General features: G+C 49.0%; 1 protein-coding gene across 1 annotated transcript in view; it reads right to left on the bottom strand.

Annotated features, from left to right (window-relative positions):
* Positions 1–19,276: 19,276 nt before the first annotated feature.
* The window catches only part of Spt5 (Transcription elongation factor subunit Spt5), a 47,292-nt gene continuing 39,172 nt past the window's right edge, over positions 19,277–27,396 (bottom strand). Inside the window, exons 20-23 of the mRNA XM_084576082.1 lie at positions 24,818–24,961; positions 23,395–23,507; positions 22,807–22,905; positions 19,277–21,764 (exon numbers count right to left, since the gene is read on the bottom strand). Of these exons, the coding sequence (XP_084432208.1) occupies positions 21,621–21,764; positions 22,807–22,905; positions 23,395–23,507; positions 24,818–24,961 (500 nt within the window). The 3' untranslated portion in view covers positions 19,277–21,620. The remainder of the gene's footprint in view (positions 21,765–22,806; positions 22,906–23,394; positions 23,508–24,817; positions 24,962–27,396) is intronic.

Below are 27,396 nucleotides of genomic sequence, written 5' to 3'. Positions count from 1 at the left end.
ATGGTAAAAGGTGCACTAGGTTTTATATGAAGGGAAAGAAAAAAAAAACACTCGCGCGCTCCCCTCAAAACGGCTCCGTCCATCTTAGCCGCTCGGAGCAGCGTTCTGTCGCCTGCTTCACCGGAGGTGTGCGCCAGTCTATATCGGCGTGACCGGGAACGGCTAGGTGTAATGCCCAGGGTGGAGAGCCGTCGGCGCGCGCGAAAAAAGCTTCGCTTCCCTAAATCTGCAGGTTCCCGGTGGCCTATACACATGTTCAGAATGCAGTCAGGCCTTTCGGTAATGCATATCTCTCCTAGCGAGCCAAAAACCATACACGCACACACATACGCACGCAAGCATGGGGAGAACCCGCCCCCCTTTCCCGGTCAAACCCTACGGGGCCGCAGACTTCGAACAAGCTCGCTTCCCTCTCGCTACGCTGTGTGCACTCCTTTTCTTTTGTTATTTTCATTTCCTTCTCCTCCTCTTCCTTCTCCACTCGCTCCTTGCGTGCCGTCGCGGCGGCCGACGTCGAAACCGCGGCCGCGTCGAGGAGGGAGCCACGATATCCACTCTAATGGCTCGCCGGGAACACGGGCGAAAAGAAAACCTCTTTTTCCCGGAATTCTTCGGTGCCCGGGGAGGCGTTCGGGAAAATCAAGGAGACCCACCTGGTTCCCGGTTCGGCGTAGGCGCACTCGCAGCCCAGCCCCATCGCCCGGTGCGGCTCCAAGCGCCGGGAACGCGCAAAAAATCCGCCGGGGTCCAGAGCGTCTAGCGTCTCGACGCCATGGCTGCCGGGACGGCCTTCCGCCTTCCGCGGAGCGCCGGGGCGCGTTCCCTTTTCCGCCCGCGCTTTCCTTTCTTTTTTTTTTTTTTTCCCCACGTCGCTCTAGATGCAGCGCGGCGTGGCGGGAGAGCGACGCAGCGGCGCGATTGTGACGTCGGGGGCGTTCAATTACATCGCTTCCGACGGCGCTGCGTCGTCTGCTCGCCGAGCGGTAAACGCCGGCGTGCGTGACGTCACGCGCCTTCATGTGCGATCACTGCGCCGACTGTCGACGAGATCTGAAGACAAAAGAGCTCCATAGACGCACCAGCCAAGCCGCGCCACTTGCGATTCACGAAGCTTACGCATGCTCCGTGCTTAAAAGCAACCCAAGATCAATGGTTATGGGACGCTTGCTGATTGTTGCGTCACCTTTGGATAGAAAAGCGAAAAAGTGGGCGAATAATAGCTGGCCGTGACTTCTTAAATTCTTGGTCGTTTGCGGCCGATGGGGGGTGCGTACGTTTAGTAGTTCCCAACAGCTTCTTGGCAAGTGTGCGTTTGCTGCTGGCCAAAGCAGACCGATTTCTTCAGTGGCAGGGTATAACTGCAAGATGCTGCCAAATAACGTCAGCTGCGTTCGGATGCGCTATTCGGTGACGGGTGCTAGCTTTCTCGTTGAACTCCTGAACTAGTTTGGCATGCCCGCCATGAATGTGTTACCGTGTTCAGAGCGTTAAACTCTATGCCGCTACTTGCACTTGGGGTTCGCATAGTTGTGGAGCTATGCGCGAAAGGGGTGCAACATTACTCGCGCAACAACAGGCAATGGCGCGAAATCTTTAAAAGAAACCATCACGAACATCGATGAGCAAAGAACCGGAGTAGCCGCTACCACCCAGATTGAAGACACACGTAAAGGTGTAATGATCCGAAGGATCGAAAGGCAGCATACAAAGTGTTTTTCCTCCAAACACCTAATATCGCAGTTAGCCATAATTTTTTTTTATCTGGACGTTTTGGGCTCTTCGTTCTCAAAACTTACGACAGCGACGGATGGCGAAATTCCCCTCAGCTTCAGAAATGAGTGCTAGAATAATCTAGAATGCAAAGTTATTAGAACTGTGTGAGCACACTTGCTGTCACGGTAGCGAGTTAGCGAGACCAGAAGCCCGTTCAGACCGTCCGTGGAGCCTTTCCATTTCACACCCTGCTCCCCTCCCCCTTATTCCCCAAATAAAAAAAAAAGTGCGCATGCGGAAATGGGCACATATGTCTTTCCGTCGACAGGAATTAAACAAATTACTTCATTGTTTCGTTGTTTAGGTTTGGCAATTTTAGGTGAATTACGTTGGCTCAATTAAAGTTTTGAGCTCGCTCTCCGTAATTAGTGAAAAATAGGCCAAAAAGCGAGCACACGAACATTCACGCCTTCGCCAAAGCTTGCTTTGCCACATTACGTTAAATTATACGGCAAAGCCTGCTTTTTGGTTCAGCCTCCTGAGCTTTTTATTGCGATAGCAATACTGCGCCAGGTTTGGAGCCGTCGCGTATCCCCGGGCGGACGCCGTGTTTGACCTTGAACAGCAACTGCTTCAGCCGAACTCCGCCAGACGGCGGCACCATCGGCGTGCCGCGCCTTCGCCGTTGCTTCGGCCTCGCCGTCACTGCTTTGCTATGCAGGCCGCTAAAGAGAGGTGTCGACGACAAGTTGCGGCTAGGAAGCGACAACGTGCACAAGAGACAGTGGAAGAACGTGAAGAACGCCGTGCTAAGCGTCGTGCACAAGATGAAGCTCGGCTACTGCGTTCTAGCTCTCCGAGTGCTTCCACCTCGTCGGCTACTGATGACCACATGACTGCTCAGGAACGCCGCAATGCCACCAAGGGAAGACAGCGCGCTGAAGAATCGCCGGAAGAACAGTCGTAACCATTGTGTGCCATGGGTTACTCTATAGCCAAATTATCGAACCACACAAGCTACGTCACAAGCGAACACACAAGCGTAGCCATGCGGCCATTGCTAACGCAATTTACCAGGCTTAACCAGAGCTAAGCCACTGTTATCTTTTTTTTTGAAGTCGCTTCTTTTTAAGCTCTGTTAATTACAGCTACCACAATCACAACTTGAATATTGATCGCACCCATAACCTAGCTCTTAGGACATGCACCTCGACCGCGTAGATAGGAGAGATGTTGGGTTCAATCCCCCTAGCAGCTGGAACCGACTGGTTTTTCGATGGGTAGTACAAGCTGCTCCCTCGATATGGTGCTCGGCTTTTTTTATTATTTTTATTAACATTGTTTATTCCCTCAGGGCATAAAGAAATATGTAAAAAGAAAATAAAGACGGGTAATAAATGAAAAAAAAGAAAGGTTGGCGGTTCTAACAAAGTCCAAGATGGTGGGGCCCTTGCGTCCAACCAATGTAAGAAGATGAGTTGTTTGGCGAAAGACCCACTGCTGTCAGGTGCCGAATTCTCGTCAGCTTCAGTGCTGGGCAAGCCCACAACAAGGGGTGAATATCTGCCTCATCATTTTGTGAGTTGCATACAGGACACCCTGGCAGTGAATATAAATATCGATATTGAGCCCGTGATATTGTCGACCATAAACCCTGACTGCTCATTGGAGGGTCAAATTCTAAAGTTAAAGCTCAGCTACTTTGGTCATCTGATGAGAAGAGAGGAGTCGCTGGAGAAAGATTTGATGTTGGGAAAGGTTGAGGGTCGCCGGAGAAGGGGTAGGCAGCGAACGCGATGGTTAGATGGCATCCTCGAGGCACTGCAGATGAAATTATGTGATGTTAGGAAGATAGTGAGAGACCGGAAAGCGTGGCGTGACATGGTCAATAGGGTCACGAAGAGTCGGACACGACTGAACGACTGAACTGTGAACTCGTGTTACAGCAAGTGTGAGGGCAACCCCGACCCAGATGCGGGATGGCGTTGAAGTTACCCGACACTGTAAGCGGAACAAGGTCGAGTGTGCACTTAGATGCCAAAATGAGTCTGTTACTCCAGACCTCTCGGCCACTAATGCCAGCCACCTTCTCACCTTTCAACGCGCTAAACCGGATAACTTAGCACTCCTAATATCGGGCGCCGTTTGTGGGGTGAATCAGGAAAGATTTATTTAATGAAACTCCCTAAAGGGCATGCATCTCGCCATCGTCACTTGAGCTGGTATCTTAGTACCTCCAAACGCCTTTCGAATTTATCGGAGCGATAAACGTAGCTGCCCGATCTGAAGACGCCGTCATAATGCCGCCACAAAGCAACCGACCACTCATAACCCACGGATGTCTTAAATGGCTCTAAAAACGGGCAAATGAAACATGCCAACCATGATGTCTCCGCAAATACGCCCTTTTAATTCGATAGGGCGGTAGTAACTATCTAAAGAGAGGGCTCAATCGCGGATCGAGTTGCTCCGAAACGAGCAGTGCAACTCGCGAACCCGACCCGGAGCACCAGTGTTAAACACATAAGCCAACGTGTCGCAAGAAAAAAGCTGCTGCTGTTCGGCCAGCGCAAATTCGCTATTTGGTCGCCACCCGCCCTCAAACCCAAAACGTCTTCGGGAAAGATGGCTCTGCCGCAAAGTGACTCTTTGTGAGGTAGAGCCAGTTTGCAGGCGCTTTTTAGGGTTTAAGGGGATAACCAGGTAAGAGTAGGGGGCTTTAAGCGCAAGGAGTACGCCCTCCCCCCTTTCTTACCTATAACATTCGCCGGAGCACGGCTTTGGGTTCTACGCATGCGCAAATGTGCGGTGCATTCGCCGGCGAGCAGTCCTGTGTTCTGCGCGTGCGCGACGACATTCGCCGCTGCCACAGCGATTTCACCGGTGGTGCCATCTTATTTTTCAGCATGAAGCTGCATTTCTTATAGCTTAAGAGGGTCTTTTGATAGAAACAATATATTAAGACAAATAATTCGAGAGATGCTTATATGCACGTATGCGCAGTTCCAAAGCACTCCACATCTTTCTCAGGAGCCAAGAAGAACTTCTCAGAAGAGAGAGAAGAGCCTAGTGGCGCAGAGCTCGTGGCTCTTCTTTCTCTTCTTCTGGGAGTTCTCTGGCTCTCAAGAAAAGCAGGTTCATCCCTTCGATGGAACAGCGGTATTTCGAAGTATTTAATAATACAGGGTCTCTTAGATGCTTCTCATCGTTTGCGTCTTATCGGCGTTTGGTGCTACATATAATTGGTTTACAGGAAAAGAAAGGCGCAGTATCTGCCACACTCTCCGACAAGTGTGTTTTTGGACGGTACACCATCGGTCCTGTCGCGTGGAGTTTCTTGGTGCGTGTTAATTGTGGCATTGCATATGGCAGGAACGCTAGACAAGAACTAATCTCGTGAAATCTCGCGGAATATGACAAATCTCGCACACAGATCCCATGCACGTGATTTCGTTTCATGAGCCTAGAAAGGCTTTCGGCTTAAAAAGGGTCGTTGTAGCGCTCGGTGCGAACGGCCAGGGAGTGTCGACATCGAATCATCAATATTTATTAATATGATGCCAGTCGCTAATAACACTTTGTTTACAGTTTCATTGTGGCTAGCGTTCGAATGCGATGGCTGAAGGAACCACGGCGCTTGTAGACAAACACAGAGGACGAGAACACATGCACAACTGCGCTGAACCCTACTGTCCCCGTTCTGTGTTTTTGTGCACAGAACACTACACCATGTTTCTGCACGACAAATGGAAAGCAATTGGACGAGAAAAGTACACCCTACAGAGCATAGTCACACAACATGAACATGCCACCCTTGCAAATGTCACGAGGAACACATCGTTTTTTTCTGTCTGCGAACAAAGCCCAGCTTTGAACGGACTAATATAATTTATACAAGCGTGCTGCCGTGTTTCGAAACGCGCCTTCTTGCTCCCTACGTTCGACCTGTGGTGGTGGTGGTAGAAAACATTTATATAGGACAAATACAGGAGGTTGTGCGTGAGCTGACCCTGAAGGGGCCAACCCTCACAAACACTAGGTGGAGGTCCCTAGTTCGGGACCCCAGTGGCGTCTGCCGCCGCTCGGGCTCGCCCGACTAAGGCCCGTTGGGCCTTCAGGTCGGAGCAGCCGAGCAGGGTCGCCTCCCAGTCCTCCCGGGTTGGGTTGGGGTGAGGGGGGATAGCCGGATTTGAGGGGCAGGCCCACACCATGTGGTAGATGTCCGAAGACACCACCCCCCAGTGCGGGCAGCTGCCAGAGAAAGCAAGGTCGAAGTGTTTTAGAGCTGCCGGGCACAGCAGTGTGTTGGTATAGAGGCGGAGCAAGAGCCGCTCATCCGCCTTTGAAAGGCCTTTACATGGGCTGGGGTGAAGGCTGTGGCTAGATTGGTAGTAATTTACGATATCTTTGAATGTATAAGCCGGATTAGGATCAGCGTCCTGGTCGGAGGGGGAGGAGGAGGAGGAAACTTCCCGGAGGGAGAGCGCGCGGGCGGCGGCGTCGGCAGCCTCGTTTCCAGCCAGCCCCTGATGAGCAGGAGCCCAAATAATATATCGGGTAGCGGGGTCCCCAATGTAGGAGCTATGTTGAAGTATTCGGTAGGCTAGATAAGGGGTCCAGCCCTGTTCGACATTCCGACAGGCCCCTCGCGAGTCGGAAATTATATATTTCGAGTCAGAGTGGGAAGCAGCCAATGCTATGGCGACCTCCTCCGCATGAGTTATGTTGCGGGCCCTGAAGCTAAGACCGTTGACTGTTTTCGCCTCGTGGACGACTGCGGCCGTGTACCACCCCCCATGGTGCGGGCCAGAGGCGTCCACATAAAAAACGCCGGGTTTAGAACCATAATGGCGTGCCAGGGCTTCCGCCCGCGCCAGGCGTCTGCCATCATGGTCTTCGCGTGCCATTTTGGCGGGAAGAGGGCGTACGCGGAGGGCGCATCTCCACGGCGCTGGAATGCGTGCCCGTTCTTCCATAAGTGTCGTATGTTTGATGTGGAGCCGGGCAAGAAGGCGGCGGCCCGAATTCCCTGAAGGTGTTCACCATTCCCAGCGCCATGAGGCGCTGGTTTGAGGTATTCACCGGAATATCGAGGGCCCGCTTAATGATTTTGCGGAGAATGACCTCGAGGGCATCCTCATCTTGCTTCCGCAGGTGGAGATATGGAGTCGAATAAAGGATTCGACTGGTTACGAAGGCGTTTGCCAGCCGCAAGGCATCCGCTTCGTAACCCCCCGCGTTTATTGGAAACCCAGCGGACCATGCGGCCCACCTGGTCCCCCACCTTGCGGAGTTACACCAATGTGGTATCTGGCTTGCGGTGTTGGTGAATGAAGAGTCCCAGTACTCGGACTTCTTATGTTTCTGGAATTGGACCTGATTGAAGAGTAAGTTGAATTTTAGTAGTGCATTTTGGAGAGGGGCGGATGTGCACAAATTCCGATTTCTGTGGGGAGCATTGAAGGCCGCAGCGGCTAGCATAGCGGTCTACTATAGTCGCCGCCTGCTGCAGGCTGGCCTCAATGTCTCCAAGTGAGCCCTGTGTAGCCCACAGGGTGATGTCGTCGGCGTACAGAGCATGCTGCACGCCCTCGACAGCACCCAGCTGTGCCGGCAGGCGCATCATGGCCAAATTGAATAGCAGGGGAGAAAGCACTGCGCCTTGCTGCGTTCCCCTGGTACCTAGGGGGAAGGGGCCGTGTTCGTTATCCTGAATTCGGATGTAAGATTGGCGGTCTGTGAGGAATTGGCGGATATATTGGGAGGCACGGTGGCCACAGTTGGTTTGACTTAAATGAGTGAGAATAATATCATGCGTTACATTGTCGAAAGCCCCCTTAAGATCCAGGGCGAGTACGACCCTGTCGTTATGAGGGCACTCGAGGGGGTCAAGGACTTCCCGATGTAGTTGAAGCAAGACATCCTGTGCGGATCTGTGTGGGCGAAATCCGTACATGGTGTCCGCGAAGACATGTTGTGTCTCAAGGTACTCAGACAACCGGTCCCGCACCATCGTCTCCATAAGTTTGCCCACACAAGAGGTAAGAGAGATGGGGCGAAGGTTGTCCGTGTTTATTGCTTTGCCGGCCTTTGGTATGAATGTGACCACAGCGGTTTTCCAATCAATGGGGAGTGGCGTATCTCCTCGCCATATTGCATTGATGTAGTCCAATAAAGTGGTATAAGCTGAGTCGGGAAGGTTAGCTAGTAATTTAACAGTGATTTTGTCCCGGCCAGGTGCAGTACCACGTTTTATTTTGCCCAGGGCTGCCCGTAAGTCGTGGAGCTTAAACGGCTGATCAAGCTCAGCGTTCTCAGAGCCTGCATAAGAGTACGCCTGCCCACGGGTGTCCTGTATGTTGCACAAATATCGGTCCCTGAGTTTGTGCGCGAGTTGTGTAGTATTACCAGAGAAGGTGTGGATTACACGCTGAAGATGTTTTTGTGTTTCTCTACGGGTCTGAGTTGGATCAATGAGGGCGCGAAAGAGGCGCCATGTGTTTCGGCTGGACATTTGACGCGCTGCCGTGTTGCACCTATCCACCCAGTTAGAGTCGGCGAGCTTGGCCGCATACTCAGCCGCTCGCTGGGTGAGCTCGGCAATTCGAGCTTTAAGGTTTCTGTTATGTTTCTGCCGGCGCCATCGGCGGACGAGGGAGTGCCGAGCTTCCCAGAGGTGGAGTAGGTGGTTGTCCACATCTGATACCACCTCTGAAAGCTGAATCTGAGTTTCGGTGGAGCGAAGGTGTGAAACCAAATGCTGGGACCATGAGGTGTACCCTTGCTCTGTAATGGATGTTGTGTTGTCGAAATTTTGTCTGAATTTCGTCCAATCTGGGAGACGGGCTTGTGTTGTGGGTTTAGAGAGTGGACGAGTACTGATTGTGGTATTGATAATGCAGTGGTCGCTGCCGAGGGTTTCCTCGGTGTTGACCCAGTCTGCATGTTGGATGTTATAAGTAAAGGTGAGGTCCGGACAGGTGTCCCTTGTCACGGAGTTACCAAGTCGGGTTGGGTGGACGGGGTCAGTGTGAAGAGTGAGGCCCAGCGTGGACGCAAGCTCCGCCAACCTGCGCCTTCGCTTTTCTTCACGGTGGTAGCCCCAAAGCCGACTGGGGGCGTTAAAGTCGCCTACAATCAGGAGGGGGTCGTCGAAGTAGCCGCGAGGTGTAATGGCGACGACCATATGAGGCCACGTAGTACTCGACTTCCAGTGACGTAGGCCTAACTTCCGGTGACGAGAATTTTAAATGTTTGAACATGAACGAGCAGGAAAGCAGGCCTCGATAATGACAAGCATGACGCCATCCTAGAGACCACGATAGAACTAGGGGTTGGCCAACGAACATACAATTACATAAGATCTTTCTTGCAAAACCGAACGGCAAGCATGTGCGTAGACAACTGTTTGTACACGCAGCTACACACTAGCGAACATAGGTATCCCGCAAGGCTCCGTGCTCTCACCTTTACTTTTTTAACGCAGTACTTATTCCGCTTGCGCGGAAGCTGCTGCAAATACCCCATCTTGGCCATACCTTGCACGTGAACCCTGTGAACTACATATGGATCGGACGCCCAAATCGAAGAAACCCTAGAAACAGCCGCAATGGTAGTACAAGAAAAGGTCATCAAGATAGGCCTCAAGTGCTGATTGGAAAAAATCTGAACCTCTCTTGATTCCTCCACACGGCAAAACTTACCTCACCCCCATCAGAACCTGCGTGTAGGGTGGAAAGGTCCCACAGGTGCGACCCATTTGCATCATGGGCCTCTACCTCCAAGAAGATGGGGAAAATACTGAAACCATCAAAAGTTTAAAGGGCACGCCAGCAGCCACTACGCAGCTAATATGTGGAGTCACAGGTAAAGCTCAAGGATTAAGGGAAGCGGATACTCTGCGAGTGGTGCAAGTTTATACTATGAGTAGAGTACTGTATTCTACCCCATATCTCAAACTCAGTGTAACCGAAACCCCAACATAAACTCTATAATCAGACAAGCTACTAAAGCAGCAATCTGCCTGCTCAAAACCACCAACAAAGAACGTCTGGCAGAGTAAGGTGTGCATAACACCATACAAGACTTAATCGAAGCGCATCTACAAGCCCAATATCTGCACCTAGCCAGCACCCCTCCCATACTAGCCATACCATACCATACTACCATGGGCACATCCTCTCTGAACTCCAAGTTCCCATCCACGCTAAACACAGTAGAATTCTGAAAAGTTTAAACGCCACCAACTGCGCCGAGAAAACATTTAGCTACATAAAAAACTTTTTAGAAAATCGGAAATCTTATATCAGATTGGGTAATGAACAATTCGGACCCATCGATATGGGAACCCGAGGAACGCCTCCACTGCTCTTTAACGTTGCCCTCATAGGCCTCCCAGAGAGGCTTAACGCTGTGGATGGCGTACGCCACGCCATCTATGCGGACGACATTACCATCTGGTCGTCTCGGGGCAACCTAGGGCAGCTGGAGGAGGCCCTCCAAGAGGCCGCCTCGGTAGTAAAAAACTACGTTCGGGAATGTGGTCTAGAGTGCGCTCCGAATAAATCAAAACTTTTGCACATTGCAAAGCATTAAGACCCAGAACAATAGATACACATTTACGTAAACAGCATTCCGATACCAGAGGTGAGCACACTTGGGGTAGTGGGATTGCAAATTGATAACCGGGGTAACAATGCCACGAAGCGATGGCCTTGTGGTAGAGCATCCGCCTCGCAATCGGGAGGTACCGGGTTCGATCCCTGGTGCCGCCGGGTACCCACCGGTTTTTAAATGGGTACAAGCTTTCCCCCGGCCTGGTGCTCGGCTCTTCTGGGGTGAAATGCTTGGGAAAAGGGGTCACGGCCCAAATAGTTGCGCCGATGTGGCAGTGATTCGTTCCGCCATCGGACAATAAGTCCGCCTTGCGCGGCAACAGCCCATTATGTGGCCCTTTTGACAGCTGCCCACACCCAGTTTGTTTTCTTTTAGCCCTGTGAGAACCCGACCTTTGCAGGTCATTAGTTGTTCGAAACTTTAAGCCCTCTAAGGAGCACAGCAGGGTTAGCAGAGCCTCTTCCAAACGCACACCCCTGAGAGAGCCGGGCGCCGGGCCGGGGGACGCTTGTACCCATTTTACCAGTGGGTGTCCGGCGGTGGGTTTCGAACTGGCCACCTACGAACAAATTAGTAGGATGATTGGAAGGATATCCGGCAAACACGGTGGACTTCTTGAAAAAGAAACCGTTCGCCTGGTTCAGCTAGGCGTTCGTCGTTAGTCGTGTGGTGTACGTGGCGCCCTACCTCAAGCTGAGGAAGAGCGACCGTGGCACGCTCGACTCGATGATTCGGGCGGCGGTAAAAAATGCCCTAAACTCCCGGCCAGAGCGTCTACAGAGCGCCTGTTCCAACTTGGGATCCATAATACAATAGGGGAGCTGATTGAGGCCCACAGAACAAGCCAAACCGCTAGGCTGTCGGTGACCAGCACCGGCAGGCAAGTCATTCGAGACCTCAATCTAGGGCTTCTCCCCACCACAGAAAACAGAGTGGACATCCCGGAAGTGTGGAAAAATACTTTGACGGTTAAGCCGTTCCTCAAAAACATGAATTGGGAGTACAATCAGGGGAGACATGAAGCCAGGGCAAACTTTATACAAAATAACTATGGCAGTAAGAGAGACACATATTACGTGGATGCAGCGGGTCCCACCGAGGATGGCATCTGCACCATTGCTGTTGTGCACGAAGGAAAGCAGGTGAACGGGCTATCAGTAAAAACTAACGACGCGCTAATGTTGGAGGAAGTGGCGATTGCACTGGCCGCCACCCACTGCGACGCAACCTACATAATGTCGGACTCGCAACAGGCCTGCCGAAATTACATGCGGGCTAGGATAGCGCCACTCGCCCGCAGAATATTATTGGCACATACGAAAAATTCATATTCGGCTACTAGTAAAAAACAGGTTATATGGGTGCACCCGGTCACCAGGGGGTGGAGGGGAACGAGACCGCTCACGCGGCTGCCCGAGCATTCCGCCCCCGGGGTTCGCTCAATCCTCCGGTTCTACCGAGGCAACCATACCAATCCCGTTCATAACTTATGCGAACATTACAAATTATTTACGCCTCTGCAGGAGGGCACTCCCCGGACCCGCCAAAGGTCTCGACAGATCTGAAGAGTGCCACCTTAGACGGCTCCAAACCAGGTGTTTTCTAAATCCCGCCATACTAAAACACATGGACCCGACATTCACGGGTATAGGTGCGAATTCTGCGGGCAGTATGCTGACGTATACCACATGGTGTGGGCCTGCCACCAAAATACAAAACTAAAAGCAATAAAACAGCCAATTAGGGAGGGCTGGTAGGCGGCCCTGTCCAGCTCGGACCTGGAGGCCCAGCGTGTTCTGGTCCAGAGAGCTCAGGCAGCGGCGGCGGCCAATGGCGTCCCGGAATAGGGTCTGCCACTCAGCTCCACAACCAAACGCACCTCCCTTCCCAAATCATATCATCATAAATAAATGTTTTCTCCTCCTCCTCCACGCTAATTATAACTCTATAAAATCCCTCTGCGAAGAAATTCGTCAAAGGCTGCGCATTCGGCCACTCTCTCGTAACATGCACCCCGGCCGAAATCGCAAACGGCGGGAAGCCAGGGCAGCGGCCCTTCATGTTCGATACGGCGATGAGCAGAAAGCCATATGGGTATCACTGAATGCGACCAGCACGGAGCAACAGCGCTTGCATATACCCCGAACATCCCTCCAATTATAAAAGGATTACCCAAGGGGACTAATCCGGTGGAAGCAGAAGAAATAGCAATAGCGCTTACGCTTGGCAGCTCCAGTGCCCGCTATGTACTCAGTGATTCAAAAACTGCGCTGCTAAATTATGCTAGGGGCAGAGTCCACCCTGCTCCCTATCAAATACTGACCCACCTAGAACCCCCCCCCCCCCCCTACTCCTGCAGCACTGAGCTCATCTGGTTGCCCGCGGACTCTGGAAACCCCGGCAATGAGGCCACCGATTCTTAGCCCGAGGATCTAGAAACCAAGCAGACGCGGACTTAACGGGGGGTTTCTCAAAGGAACGTGCGTGTACATTCGCTAAACTCATTGCGAATGCTCCCATATACCCCCCCCCCCCCCCCCCCCCTGACTGTTCACTACCCAACAGCAACACCTGTGGCGCCGTCTGCAAACGCCGACCACATCAATCCCCTCTCCTCTCACACCGACTCATCCCATCTTCCTGCCCTGTGTGCAATGCATATAACGCAGATCTAGCACATATCCTTCTGGCCTGTCCGACTTCGCCTCCATCCGGCAGGCTGACACTCCAAACATGGGAGGACTGGAAGACTACGCTCCACGGATCTGGCAAGGCAGAAGGTCGTCGCCAGCTGCAACGCCAGCGTCACCTACTAGACATGAACGTTTGAGTGTGATGGGGTCAAGCGGGAACCCAGGGGGCCTGAGAAGTCCCAAATTCCTCTGAAAAGTAAAGATTATCTCTCTCCCTCTCTCTCAGGCATATGACATGGCTGCGCACTTACTGGACGCATATAACGTTTTCTGAAGCTCAAGCCAGCAAAGGGCGCCTGAGAGCTGCGCTCAAAAATGTATTTGGTTGTGACCTGTGACCGGAGGTATAACACAAGTCATAAACTCGGGTCATGCTGCTATCACTCAGTTGAACGCTGTGTATTAGGAGGTAATTAGGATATGTGCGCTGGACAGAAGTTAACTTTAGACTGCGCTCTCAGTATGTGTAAACCCTTCTTGAGAAGCTCTGGTTCCTTTATTAGGATACTTTATTGCGCGAATTGATTTGCGATGTTTACTACACAGCACAAGATGAAGAAGATGCTTATGTACAGTCCGAAATTTGTTGTTTTTTTTTCGAGAAGTTTGTCTTCAGGCATAGAAAAGGAAGTGGGGAGTAGGAGGAAGCTAGAAGAAAGAGTGCAAACAGGTCTCCCTTAAATAATCACATAGGCTGCCGATAAAGTGATTGTTTAGCGTCTACTTCCTGTAATCCCAGTCAAGGTCCTACGCAGGCCTACTTTCCGTAGGTAGCACTGTATCATGGATGCCGTAGCTGGGCAGGTCCACAATAGGTGCTTCGCATTGCACAGTTCCGGTGAAGCACCACAATGCGGGCACTTTTCGGTCGCAGCCCCAGATGAAATAATTCATGCAGCGAACGAATACGTGGCGTCATCTGTGGAATGCATGAGGTACTAGGTCCAGCAAAAACGCGAAACTTGCAAATGAACGACGCTCTAAAAGAAACCAAAGAAACCATCAATGAGGAGTGCATTCGGACCACTCGGCTTCGAACACGCAGATACCGAGGTTCAGTTGCTGAGGGTCTTGCACATTGAGCCACCACGACGTTCGCTCGTTATAACTTGGAAACATCCGCCGTTTTATTGAATAAAAAGGCTTATTCATTATGAGCACAAGTGATGCAGGTTTTTTAAACGGCATGCGATAAATGTTGCTGTTGATCGCAAACATTGGGGTGAAATGTAACCCGAAGAGGCTTACATAGTTTTATGTCTCAAGTTTAAAACCCTAATTAAAACCACACAGGATAGTGAAACAATCGCACCCCTCGCATGATGTAAGAAGAGCGAAGAGTGAAACGCGTCAACATTCAATAAAACATGCAATGCATAGGGCCGGGCGCTCAACACGAAAAGGAACGATCACGTAGCCCAAAATGCAAATTTATTCGTTAAAAATTCTGGCTAGTGTTGGGGTTCTTATCTAGGCCGTCGAGGCTCTTCTGAGGTGTAGACCGCAAACTCCGAGCTCCCGCGATTGCACACCACGGGCAGCCGTTCTTACGGCCGCAAAATGGTAATGCGATGTATGACACAACACAGAACAGAACTTTTGCCCGGCCGGGACCAAATATTTATTGGGTCTCCCAAAAACGCTGGGGATGATCTTGCTGACGACCCTATCCGTTTGGATGGGGCCTGATAGTTGAAGGGCCAGATGGCGACAACAAAGAAGTAGAGCGGGGAGGTATTTACTTCGCGTCTTCTCATTGTCGCGGCTCGCTGTCGTCTCTCCTCGGCGGTAGCCGGTTCCTGCCCATCTCGGCTCATTTTGCCCTTTGTCCTTTTTCGGCAAACGAGCGTCGCGTCTGCGACGCCTAGCGGTGCCGTTGTCAGATGGGAGGAGGTTTGGCACCAGAAGGCGCCGCACCTCAAGGTCTCACATAACCCATCTGCCCGTCATCATTCATACATCATCCCCGGCACGTCCCCCTCCTCCAGGGATGTCCGGGAGGAGGAGGATTTTGTTTCGGGATGACGGCCGTACCCTGGCAAGGGGGCAGTCGTGTGGTGACACGCACACAGCGTCACCGAACACTATGCCAACTGTGTTTAAGGTCCCCGCTGTGACAGCAGGCCGAACACAGGGAGACCGGACCTTCTTTGGACCTCGGATGTCCTGAAAGACAACTGTAACCCTGAAGTGCTTCATATCGACCCTGGTATGGTACGCCCAGAAACCGTGCAAATAATCGGTGGCCTGCTCCACATGTGCATCAACTCTTGCTCGCTGAGGTGACGCTGCTCGCGGCTTAGGCGGAACCAGACCTCCCTGCGGACTCGTGCGAGTACTTCATGAAGGCCTGGAACACTGCGTCCATACGCAGCGGCGCACCTGACAGACCAGACTTGGTACTCAACGAGCAAGAGCACAAACTGTTTCACTGCATGCCTAGGTAACGGGTTACCTAGGCATGCAGGTAACGGGTTGAGGTACCTGAGAGTTTGGTACGGCACTCCTGGAATATTGAACAAATCAGCCACTCGTCGAAGGAGGGCTGCTGGGAGAAGACATTGTGAAAAGATGTGCACCATGTCTTCACGACCACCACAAAACGGGCAAAACTGGATGCAAGCTCGCCCGTGTGAGCGCCCTGCTGCGGATGGGGAGGCATCCGCGCGCAAGGCGATACATGAACGTTGCTCTGCTTGCATCCAAAAAGTTTGTCAGTATCAGAAAAAAAAAAAGAGAGAGAGAGACTCCGCGAGATACGCGTACGTGACGTGTAGGCTACGTCACCCATGTGTCATGTGATTGCGAATCGACGATCTGCAAAAACATTCTCCCGGTTACCCATCCTGGGAGGCGAAGGAATACTTTTGTACCCTTCGTCATCCGCGGCGCGCGGCGTTTCGAAGGGATGCGTGGTTCTCCGCGATCGCTACACTAGAAAACATGAAAAAGGGTGCTTCTCGAACACGATTACGAAGTAATCATTTATTGAATAATTAAACCTTGTTCGCTGTCATATAGTGTGACCCTGTACCTTTCTTTGGCAGCTCTTGAAGAAATAGACGAGCCTGAAAAAGGTCGTTTTTGTAACATGATGCATTACTGCCAAAGGTAACTACGTGGAAGGTGTCCGTTTTCCACTTATTTGTGGCAGACACCGGGCTTTTTTTGCTCTACTAAAGGGCACATAATCGTGCAAGCCAATAAACCCCTCTTCAAGCATGGCCCCACTACTTTTTTTATTTTTTAAGTTCCTTTCTAAGTACTTTTTAAGTAACAGCATTAGCTGTTGCAGCTTTTAACACGGTTTTACAGCAACGTAATCGTCAGCGTCCACGCGAGCACAGAACATTCGTCACAGTGACGCCACTCATGATGGCACTACATCGCATCACGACAACGCGAGGCAAAACCATGACCTATTGGGCAAAACACGCCAACTGCCCTGCCCTGCATGGAGTAACGTCATGCATGACAGACTCGGTGACACGCACCTTCCAGAGGCCTCCAAATACAGTGACGTCACGAGAAGACCGCCCAACAAGTTTTATTCGTGCACAGCCTTGATCAAAATATACAGTCCCCAGGGCTTGCTTTGAGGCAGTGCATTTGCAGGCTCAGATCTGTCCAAGTCAGCAGGTGGTTGAGTCCACATTGCCCCTTAGCCCGGGATTTGCAGCGGTGTTGCAAGGATACCCCTGTGTTTGTTAAAGGGCCACTTCGTTGTTCTTTTTTTAAGCATTGCGAGTTTATAACTGCATCATATAGCAGCATCACATTCCTCCAAATCGCCTCTTTCTGGCACAAAAGAAATATTAAAATATCAAGCTGAACCATTTTAAAAGAGCGAAAACCAGGAAAAGGAAACCAAAAGCAAGTTTCGATCAACCTGTGACGTCATGACAGACCAACGCATGACGTACCAGATACGGTTGCAAACCTATCCTGTGCGTGTTATTAGAGAGATTTAGCTTACCGTGATCCGCGATCCGCCACCGTGGTTCTCTACCGCGCGTGGGCGGGGCGGTCAAGCTGATTGGTCCCGACGCGGCAGGTGGTCTGTGTGCCGACATCCAGTATGTGGCGCCATCTGTCGGCGTCAAGGGGGGTCTGGGCATGCGCTGTGGAACGCGCGGTGGCGGGTCCCAGTAGCGGATCGCGGATCACGGTAAGCTAAAACTCTCTATTAGCTGAATTCGCAACTGTAAGTTACAGCTGGTGTCAAATTTATCTGAAATAGCCAAAAGCAAGCTCAAACTTTTGCCTTGCAGTAAACGCGCGGAGCAGATGTAAACGGCCGTACATAGCGACGCCAAGCACCCAATCTCCCCCATTGAAATTTTAAATAGTGCAAAAGCACAGGAACCTGCATTTTCAGCTGTACATGTGGCACCATCTTGGTGCCGCAGCGTCAAATGTCAGGGGCTTAAACATGCCTTCCGAGATCGGATATGGTGCAATGGCGTGCGTGATCGCGGAGGCTAATAGTTTGTGGCACCATCTGGAAGCCGCCACGTCAAATGTCATGTTTTACCCTATTTAAACCTGGTTAGGAGGTGCGAAAACATGCGCTGCGCTGCCACAGTGGTTCAGGCGCTCAGCTAATGATCCGGGTTCGAACCCGGGCGCTTCGAATTCGCGCCAATGCTTTTCCTAAGAGTGAAAGCACTACAAGAGGTCATGATCAGTCATTGCTCAATCATAGGCTCGATCACTCTCACTGTTGGATGTTGAACTTGAAAGAACTGTTGGCGTGACACAATTTGGTGCCCCCTATACCCGACTTAGTTTGAAATACCTACCCAAGGCCACATGGTTCATGGTGGTTATGACCTCATGAAACAGCTTAACCAATCAGAGCAACGGCACAGACTGGACAAGATTCTTGAGAAATGGTAGTGAGCGTATGGGTGCATTCACATTAAAAGTAACGCAGCTGCTCTCTAACTCGGTTGCGTATTTTTGGCAAAAACTGCATCGACGAGTTCGCAAGTTTATTCCTCTGTGGTCAGGCAGCCCAGTTCCGAGGACATGCATGCATGCTTCATTCCCTACAACGAATACACTAGCTGCCAGGACAGCAACAATGTACAGAAAAAAGGCTTTTTTTTCCTGCAGCCCACATTCCGTAAACAGTTCTCTCAGACTTCATCTAAACTAACAAGGTGGGACACAGACAACCACATGAGGACGAAAAACAGACTTACTATAGGTTGAGTGTTTGTCCCATCTGTTCGTGACTAGTGTACTTTGAAGATATGCACAACCATCCCAGCACCAAGTTTTACTTTTGTTTACAACTGTACAGATAGTGACAACATGAAAGAAACTACATTATGAGCATTCAAACTATAATAGCAAAATGAGCAGAAACCACACTTCATGCTTTTTTCTAAACAGTTCTCTTGACAAATCATATGAATTTACTTCGGTGCAGAATAAACAAAATGCACATGTGTATGCAAAGCATTTCTTTTTACATTTCATCTGCCTGTGCATAGCTGCAGCATCGACAGTATTTGTGACGAAATGGTGCAGTTTGGTGCAAGCGTTGCATTTTTGCCACTGCACACCACCTTTCTTTGGCAACTTTCCTTGTTCAATGGTCTTTTAACCGTCTCTTTACCTTTAGTCGCTGTGCTTTCCATTCCTCTGAAACTGTTCTTGACCAAGTCACTTTTCATCCAAATTCAGACTGCCAAGCGTTTAGCACTTCAAAACTGCACATAAGAGTAATTATCGTCAGTTTACGACTCTCTGAAGGCAATTTCTAGCATCATTTTGTTGAAATAATTGCCCAAATCATCTACTCTAGCCTAATGAACTCATACGAGAGAAAGCCGAGGAAAGCTTGGCAGCTGTGTATTGTATGGTTTACTTACACACGATTTGAAATCCTTCGACTCGGCAATGCAGTTTTCTTCATGCTTAAAGTGATATTTATCATCAGGACAACAAAACTGTGATGACATAATCATTATAGATGGACTCCACTACATCACACTACAGGACATATACAATCAGTAATCTGCACATCCAGGTCGGTATGTCCCAGCTGCTCTCCAATCAGCATCGCCTCAAGCGAGGCCTGTAAATTCCTCCAGCAGTGATTTCACGTCCCATGCTTGTAGGGCGCAGGCGCCTGACTGAAAATGTGTGCTCCTCTTTTCCAACGTGTATAAAGGCATTGCTTTAGATTTGCCCCAAGCACAATTGCTTGGAAAATGGTGAATGGCGGAATGCATCAGAGGCGATTTTACGTGGATCGAAAATTTACTGATCACATTTGTACTCTACAGACCTGTGGCTGCATGCCCGCAGGTTCCCTGGCTACAAAATAAAATTGTGAGCCAAGAAGAAAAATTAGGCAAAATGTTCATCTTCAAGCAACTGCAACACATAGAGCAAAAGCTCGAAACAAATATTTGACACAAAACAGCCCACCCCTCCAGGAATAAAGCCTAATCTGCCCTTGAAAATACACCCTGAGAAGTAAAAAAATTATGTCACCACACCCAGCCACCCAAAAGAGTGCCATGCGTTGTGAAAGTCACCACAGCCATAGACGTGCACACAGAGGGAAGGGTGCCCCCCTCCCCCTCTGATATCCAAATGATACCAAGTCTGCCCCATAACTTTACTCTGTCAGGCATGTGCTATCATTCTTTAAAGTGCAGGGTTATAGCCATGCAGGTTTCTTTAACGATACTGGCGCACGAGGACCTGTGATGTTGCATTCCAAGAGCTGCTTATCTTTTGCCACCTTTACTCCCAAATAGTTGGGAGCTCAAAGGAACCATTCTGAGCAATGCATCGACCGTCGCGTCATTTTCAATTCTGCATCCGTGACAAAGCTTGTTTTGTTTTTTTAAGTGCACAATAGTATTTTGTATATGTTCCACTACATTAAAATAAATGTTTTGTTGTTTCGTGACAATTTCTCATCTTTGCACTACGTTTTCGCTGTAGAGGCGTTGGTTGGGGGGAGGGGAGGGGGGGCCACTGCGGTGAAACTTGGCTTCCCCTACTGATGAACCCTGCGCATGCCTATGACCACATTTAGTATGCTTTGTCGACCTTGATACCAAACTAGCCAACATACGCTTCTTAATTCCGTATACCAGCAGCAGCTGTCTTTACTAAAACCATGCTAAGCAAGCTTTGCTGAAGTTTCACATCATGGCACTTGTTCCACGCCACTTTCAAGTTTATTTTCATTTTTGAAATGTCGCAGCAGCAGTATGCAGCCTTCACTTCTTCGTGGATCATTCAATGAACTTGTCAAGCTTTCACAATTCCCCCAAATTAGGCCAGCAAAAAAATCAACGCATGCAAACGTGGGAAAAGCAAGGCTTGCCTTTGCCACTTTGGCCCTCTTCTTGGGTACAGCATGTAATACAGCCTCTGTCAAAAGTTTTCATGCCACATGGTTTGAGCTTTGCAGCGAAGTACTTGCAACATACCGCAAACTCACAACCTCTACCGAGTGGTCAGAAACCTCAATGTTTTACAACTTACGATGGCCTGACTTTGAAGCTAGAAAAACATTAATGCTCAAAAACAAACCACGAAACCTGAACACTTTAAAACCGGGCAGAACTCTCACATTCAAGTGTACAGCTTACAAAAAAAAATCCCATGCCAAAAAGTGCTTTGCGCTCACACTAATACTAATTAATTAATTGATATTAATTAGTACTTTTGCTAGTACTAATTTCGTAGCTTTTTGCAGTGATGCCAAGAGGGCTCTGCAATTCAGGAATTGATCAACGTAGCCTTCATTTCATTACGTCAAGATTTGAGCAATTTTCATGCAGCATTTAAGACATACATTAAAGCGTACAATATGGCCGCCACTCTCTCAGTTCGCACCAACAGCAGCCCATTTGTGGCAGTGAGAGTCAATGCCAGCACAAAAGTGGCAATGAAAAATGCCAGAAAAGGCAAGACTGAGAAACAGAGCACAGACAGGCTGCGGTTGATTAGGGTGACACAGGGTACACCAAGCGGGAGAGACAAGATAAAAAAGTTTGCCACGAAAGACCAGCTACAGCTGATGCAAAACAGGGTCGGTATACTACACATCACTATCAGCCTCAGCCCTTTAGTGAAATTAATAAGGCTACCAATGATGACAATGAATGTGAGGAGAAAAAAAGATGTGGCACTGTTCAGAACCACATCTCACTACAGCTCGTTCTCACATATTGTGGGTCCTGGTTACCCCCACATCAGATACATGGTCGCCGTACACATGATCGCCTCTCGACTACGCTCAGCAGCGTTTGTTGCAGGTAGTGGCGAATCTTCCCTAGTCAATGTCCAACCAACGTGGTAGCCACGTGAATCTTTAAGAACACATAGCAAGACTGCAACTAACCGAACCAACGACACTTTTCACTTTACAACAACAGCATCATCACCTTTACTACATTCCCAAACACTTCGTAATATGCTGAGCAAAAAAAAAAAAGAAAAAAAAAGCAATGTATGGCAAGAAAGTCAGCCAAAGTGGTGGAGGACGCTGCGGAAAACAAATAAACGCCGACTCTGGACAAAAGAAAGTGCATGGATGACGACCGAGATACACGACTCTCCTTAGCCTTCGTGAATCTTGCAGAAATGCCGCAGTGGTTGCATAGTGATCTTTCCACTGCTGAAGATCTTCACCACACCCTCGCGTATGTCGATGCTGAGCAGCTCTCCCGTCTCTTCTCGGTCTTCGCCCATCAAAACCTTCACCTGAAGAGGGAGAGGCAAAGTCAGTAATGTTGCTAGAGACTGGCCACAGGCAGTCCATATTCACCTTTTACAGAGGAAGCTACTAATGTGTGAGCTGACACTCAATCCACACTGTATGCAACGCATACCAGATTAAAGCACTGTCCAGGCTGGATACTGTAAAATCTTCTTAGGTAATCTCGACAGGTGCACAAGAAAGGAGAGGGTTTGTAAAAGTAACAGCTACAGCAGGCCAAGAGAATGGGGATGTGCATGGATTGCCAAGTTTTCGCTTTGCCGGCACACAGCCTTTACCTTTGCAGCTACACCTTATTTGAGCTTCTTTCTCGCCTTTTCTTTTTTTACATACAGTTGAACCCACTTGTAACAGCCGCAGTTATAACGAACAGTAATTCATTAAGAACGTGGGTGCAGCTAACGTCAAAATATACAGTGAAAGCTCAATAATTCGCATTTTCGGATAATTCGAACTACATTCATTAAGAATGTGGGTGCAGCTAACGTCAAAATATACAGTGAAAGCTCAATAATTCGCATTTTCGGATAATTCGAACTACATGCCTCGCTGGGCCGCCCAGTCTATGGCGTACATTACCTTCCCAGCCAGACCTTAGTCTTCTGAGCTATGGAAGAAGCACACAAGGAGCAGACATGTACATCTTGCGCACATATGTACTACAGTAGTTTCATCGCCACTTCCCCGTCATGACTCCAAGACATGAATATCTCAATCACTATCAGTATAAGCACCTTCCCGAAGCGGCTTGTCCCCAGCAAGCACCTCCGCCAGGTGCACACGATCACGCTGGAGAGCTTGAGATTCAGGTCGATAGCAATATTTCTTCAGAAGAGTCAGGTGCAAACAAACAACATAATAAAGAAACAAATGCCACTTCTATCTAACCTCACTGCACTTCTTTTCAGCTAAAATAAGGCAAGTACCCGTATTACGAACCTCAAGTATCCGTGTGATCAATGAGATTGTTATAAGCGGCCTCTACCGAAATTAACCTGTGGTTTAACACCGTTGCAACCAGCTCACCTTGTCTCCACGCAAGGACGGTGGCACAGGTTCGAGGTGCTCACTGGGAATGCTGACCACCCGGTCCTCTTTGAGCAGGAAGACTGAGCACATACCACCCTGGAGGAGGAAACGGGTAGACATGAGCACGACTCGGAACCGCACGAAATCCACCGACGGATCGGCAGTGATCCACAACTCCGACTTACAGCAACACTTCTCTTCCCAGAACAACGACACAGTGAAAAACAGAAATGAATCTGAATCAAGCTGACAAATGAAAATGCATCACGTGCTACAGAGACACCACGAGCACAGCGCCTAAATGCGATGGCTTGTCAACTGGCACTAACTCCTTTCACTCAATTTAAAAAAAAATCGCTTTCAGCTGTTCAAAGGCTATACAAAACTTTCTTAATTAGCCATTCCCACGAGCAAAGGAGTGCCAGCAGTAGCCGTGCAGCAAAGGACCCCACCCCATCCCCCTACTGCAAATAGCATAAGGCAGTTTGTTAAAACAGCAAAAGCAGCAGCAGCAGTAGAGCTGGTAACGAGTCAAGAGGGGCTCATCACTGGACAGATCAGTTGGGGAGGGAGATGAGGACGTACCGAGATTCCGCGGATGACCCCCGTCTGGCCAATGAGGCCTTCTCCTTCGTGCGTGTCCTTGATGCGCACCTCCAGGTCCATCGTCTGCCACTCCATGGAGAGCTGCTCCATGCCTGCACAGACAAACAGTGCCACTACGCTGCCACTCTTCCTACTAGGACAACCAGGGAGCGTTTGCTGCCATTCACAGGCAACTCCGGAGTCTTTGTAACAATGTCACTAGATAATCAAACCACCCTTCTCGCAGATCCCTTGTTTGGCTGCGAATGTCCAATGCAACTTTGACTCTGCCTATAAAAAGTACTGAGCTTCTGCACCTGGGTAATTGTTTACAGTGTGGAAAAAGTGCAATTTCTCGCACAGAAACCAGTCTAACCATTTCGTAAAAAGAGCAAATAAAGAATAATAATTTAGGCTAAAACATAACACCACCTTTTTTACAGCGCGAAGGACAAGGACAAAGACAGAGGACACACACACAGATTGCTTTCTATCTTCCTCCTTGTCCTTCGCGCTATTTAAAATTTGACCATGAACAACCGACTAGCCTGCACCTCAATGCTTATAACACCACATCACAGCAAAATTTGGTTTACGTTCCAAAGCGACCCAGGACACCGCAATGGAGGGCTCTGGATAGTGTGACTATTTGGTGTTCTTTTAACGTGCCCTGATGTTGCACAGCACACGAACGCCTTGCTTTTTAAAACTGTCATCAAAAAGCAGCCACCATAGTCAGGATCGAACTTGTGTTCTTGGAATCAGCAATTTAAAGGCCATTACCAGTCAGTTACCCCAGGGGGTCCCAAATTTGGCATAAAATGCTAGAACAAAGACAAAATACTTACCAAAAGGGTTCTTTTTAAGTAACTGAACCTTTTAATCCAAAATTTCTAAAAAGTACCATGGCATGAAAGCAACAGTACACTGACAAGTGCCCTAAGCAAGCGCTTTAAAAAAAGGCGATCATAAATTTAATAACTCCAAAGTAGCTGGCCAACTGAAGTGTAGCTATTAACTTTCAGAAATTTTTCTGAAGCCAGTCACCAAACCACACATAGCTGCTATTAGCAACATCTTCATCTACCACTTGTGTTCACGCAATTCGCAGAAAAAACGAAAAAAAAAAAAAAAAAAAAGTCTAATGAAGCCAAAATTCCTCGTTTCTGCTAGGCCATGCACACCTGAATTGAGACTAACTTTTTCCAAGGTATCCAAATGCCCACCACTTTCCAGTAATGCACCTGTAATGCAGCTGCAAACCTCCAACTACTAAAAAGCACAGCTGTGAAACTTCAACTCAATTTCAAATTGCACGCTTTCTTTTCTTTCCATTTTCATTGCTTAAGTTGATCTTTCATTCTACTGAAGAACTGGCAGTGCACAAAGCACAGTGCAACGAGTGCGAGAGTACGAGGCTTACCAGCACCGGGCGTCTGAGGGTTGAATGGCGAAGGAGCTCCTGGCGTAGTGGGGCTGTAGCCACCATATGTGGACGGGGAGGGTGTGCCGGCCTGGAAGGCGACTGGACTAGGCGTGGTGACGTAGCCCGTGGGGCTGGGAGAAGCTGGAAAGAACAGCAGCCCAGTAGACACGCTCACCAAGGGAAGCAGTAGCGGAGGAACAATTTAATGCAGAGCCCTTGGCCCAACAAGCTGTGAGCCTCAATAATGTGATCAGGTCTACAGCAGTGGCTCACTCCATTAAGACTTCTGCACATGGAAAAACTCATTGCCCCACACTGCAAATGCTTGCACTGCTAAGTGCATCAGGTCATAAGCTAACAGCCTCAAAATGCAAGATGTACTTTGTTTAGCTGGGTGTTCAGGATGCTACCAGCAAACAATAGGGACCTAATCGGGCAGGGACCTAGCCAGTGCGTTGTCCTGTCTCCTCTCTTGTGTTTGTCTCCTTTTTTTGCGCTTACTTTCCCCGTACGATCATGAACCAACTAGCCCAGCAACAAGTTCTACTCCATATAACAGCCTTGTCTAATCGTGATTATATCATGACTGTACTACAGCACAAGCCAGTACAACGTTAGTTTATAGCATTCTCAAATCAGTACAGTATGCCGAGCAAACGGGATGGTGTGCGCCATCTGTCGAAAATGTGCCAAAGAGTACGTCACTTGCTTCTGTTGCATCTAACCGGCAGTTTCGGTACGCTTTTGCAATGCGCTTGCTTTGGCAACCAATGCAGAACGGGATATTAATTAGCCACGAATTTACGTCCACTTAAATCTTAAGTAGTCAAAACCAAGACATTTCTGCGTCGCTGGTGGCACGGAAACTATAATGTCAAGTGAAGGCAGATTTGAAAATGAAACCGTAACTGAGGCCAGATATGCCACAACTAGATGCAGTAACACCATGATGGAAACTCCGTCACCGTAGCCTCAGCTCCATATACTGAAAAAGTTGTCTGGGAGCATAACAAATCTGAGAATGGGCTCGTGCAAAAATCTGATACCAAAACACACTATATTCCAGACTCAAAACCTACTAACAAACAAGAGAATCCATACTTGTCTCCTTGTGACAGTTAAAAAAAATATTTTAGAAGCCAGAACATAGCAAGTTCAAATTAAAACAACAAAGTTTGGCGAAACAGGTCTACGCTCTCATTTATCTGAAAACAAGCCATCTTCTGATCAAATTGTGTGGCTTTCTGCAGCACTGACAAGAATGAACTTTTCCATAGGATCCAAGAAAGAGAGTGCCTTTTTTACATTGGTAGTTTTAGCCGTCAGCAGTTTCTCTAAGTAGCTTCGAATCCTCCTGACAATGTCTCCAGTGCTGCTTGTTGGCGGTACTTCACTCAGTTTGTCATCTTCACTGCCTCTCCTGCTGTCCTTCTTGAGTAACATGACGTGCTTTACAATATCCTTATCTGTCAGCTCAGGTAACTTTCTATTGGCCAAAATGAGCAAAATACGTCGAAACCTCAATCGACCCCAAGTTTTATCCAGCTCCATGGAGCAAATGGCGTGTCGCTCCTGGTATGTTGATGTGCTCACTTTCCCTCGTGATGATGATCGCTGGACAAGTGGCGCCGTCGTCACATACAGCTGCATACTTTTAAAGTTCACACATTCTGGTTATGGGTGACCCAACCAGTCAAACGCGCAACTTTTGTATTAAATGCTGAAAACTGCGGTCTTTTTAAAACTAAAAGAAAAAAAAAATGCATTCATAAATTGTCTTTCACATTCTATTTTGCATTTTTTATGCTAGCTTTCCAGTTCAAACTTTGCCCAAACGAAATATTTCATTGTTACAGCCGATATCATGGTGGACCTTGTGCTTTCAGTTTCATTATAAAAAAAAAGTACCGCTGAAATGAAGTGCGACCAGTCGAAGTTTGTATTTACTTCACTAAAACCAATAATTTCCATTAATTTGCAATATCAGTGCCCATTATACCAAGGTTCAACAGCATGTTAGGGCGTGTAGCTGAAAAGTCAGGAGACGACAAGAATATTTTGAGTACAGTCGAACCCGGATATATCGAACTCGAAGGGGATCGCGAAATAGTTGGATATATCGATAATTCGATATACAGAAATTGGCTTGTGACGGCACTTACGATGCGAAAAAACGATACCGTATTTGCCGCATAATCAACCCATTCGCATAATGAACGCACCCTCCACTTCTGCACCCGAGAATTTGAAAAAAAAAAAAAAATGCATAAAGGCCAGCTCGCTCACATGCAAGCGATTGAGCGATCTCAGCGAGGAGCGGCAGCGAGAGCAAAAAATTTCGAACTTGTTGGAACTGCGTCCCTATCGCCGCTCGAGCCACCGCGGTAGCTCAAAACAAGGTTTCTGCGCCGACGTGGCAGAAATTGCGAGCGTTTTCGCTTGCATGTCGATGGCGCGCGTCACTCCGTTTCGGTCGTCTCATCCACAGCTCATTTCTTGGCAGCGTGCCAAGATGCTGCGCAGCGATAACGTTCGGGCACGTTTATTGCTCCTGTGCTGGCGGGGAGCGAACTTGG

Source organism: Amblyomma maculatum, chromosome 8 (genome assembly GCF_055883805.1).
Source record: "Amblyomma maculatum isolate TAMU_Amacu chromosome 8, ASM5588380v1, whole genome shotgun sequence".
In the NCBI taxonomy this organism is placed as follows: domain Eukaryota; kingdom Metazoa; phylum Arthropoda; class Arachnida; order Ixodida; family Ixodidae; genus Amblyomma; species Amblyomma maculatum.
Note: the sequence above shows the minus strand (reverse complement) of the source record. Positions and strands in the feature narration are given on the sequence as shown.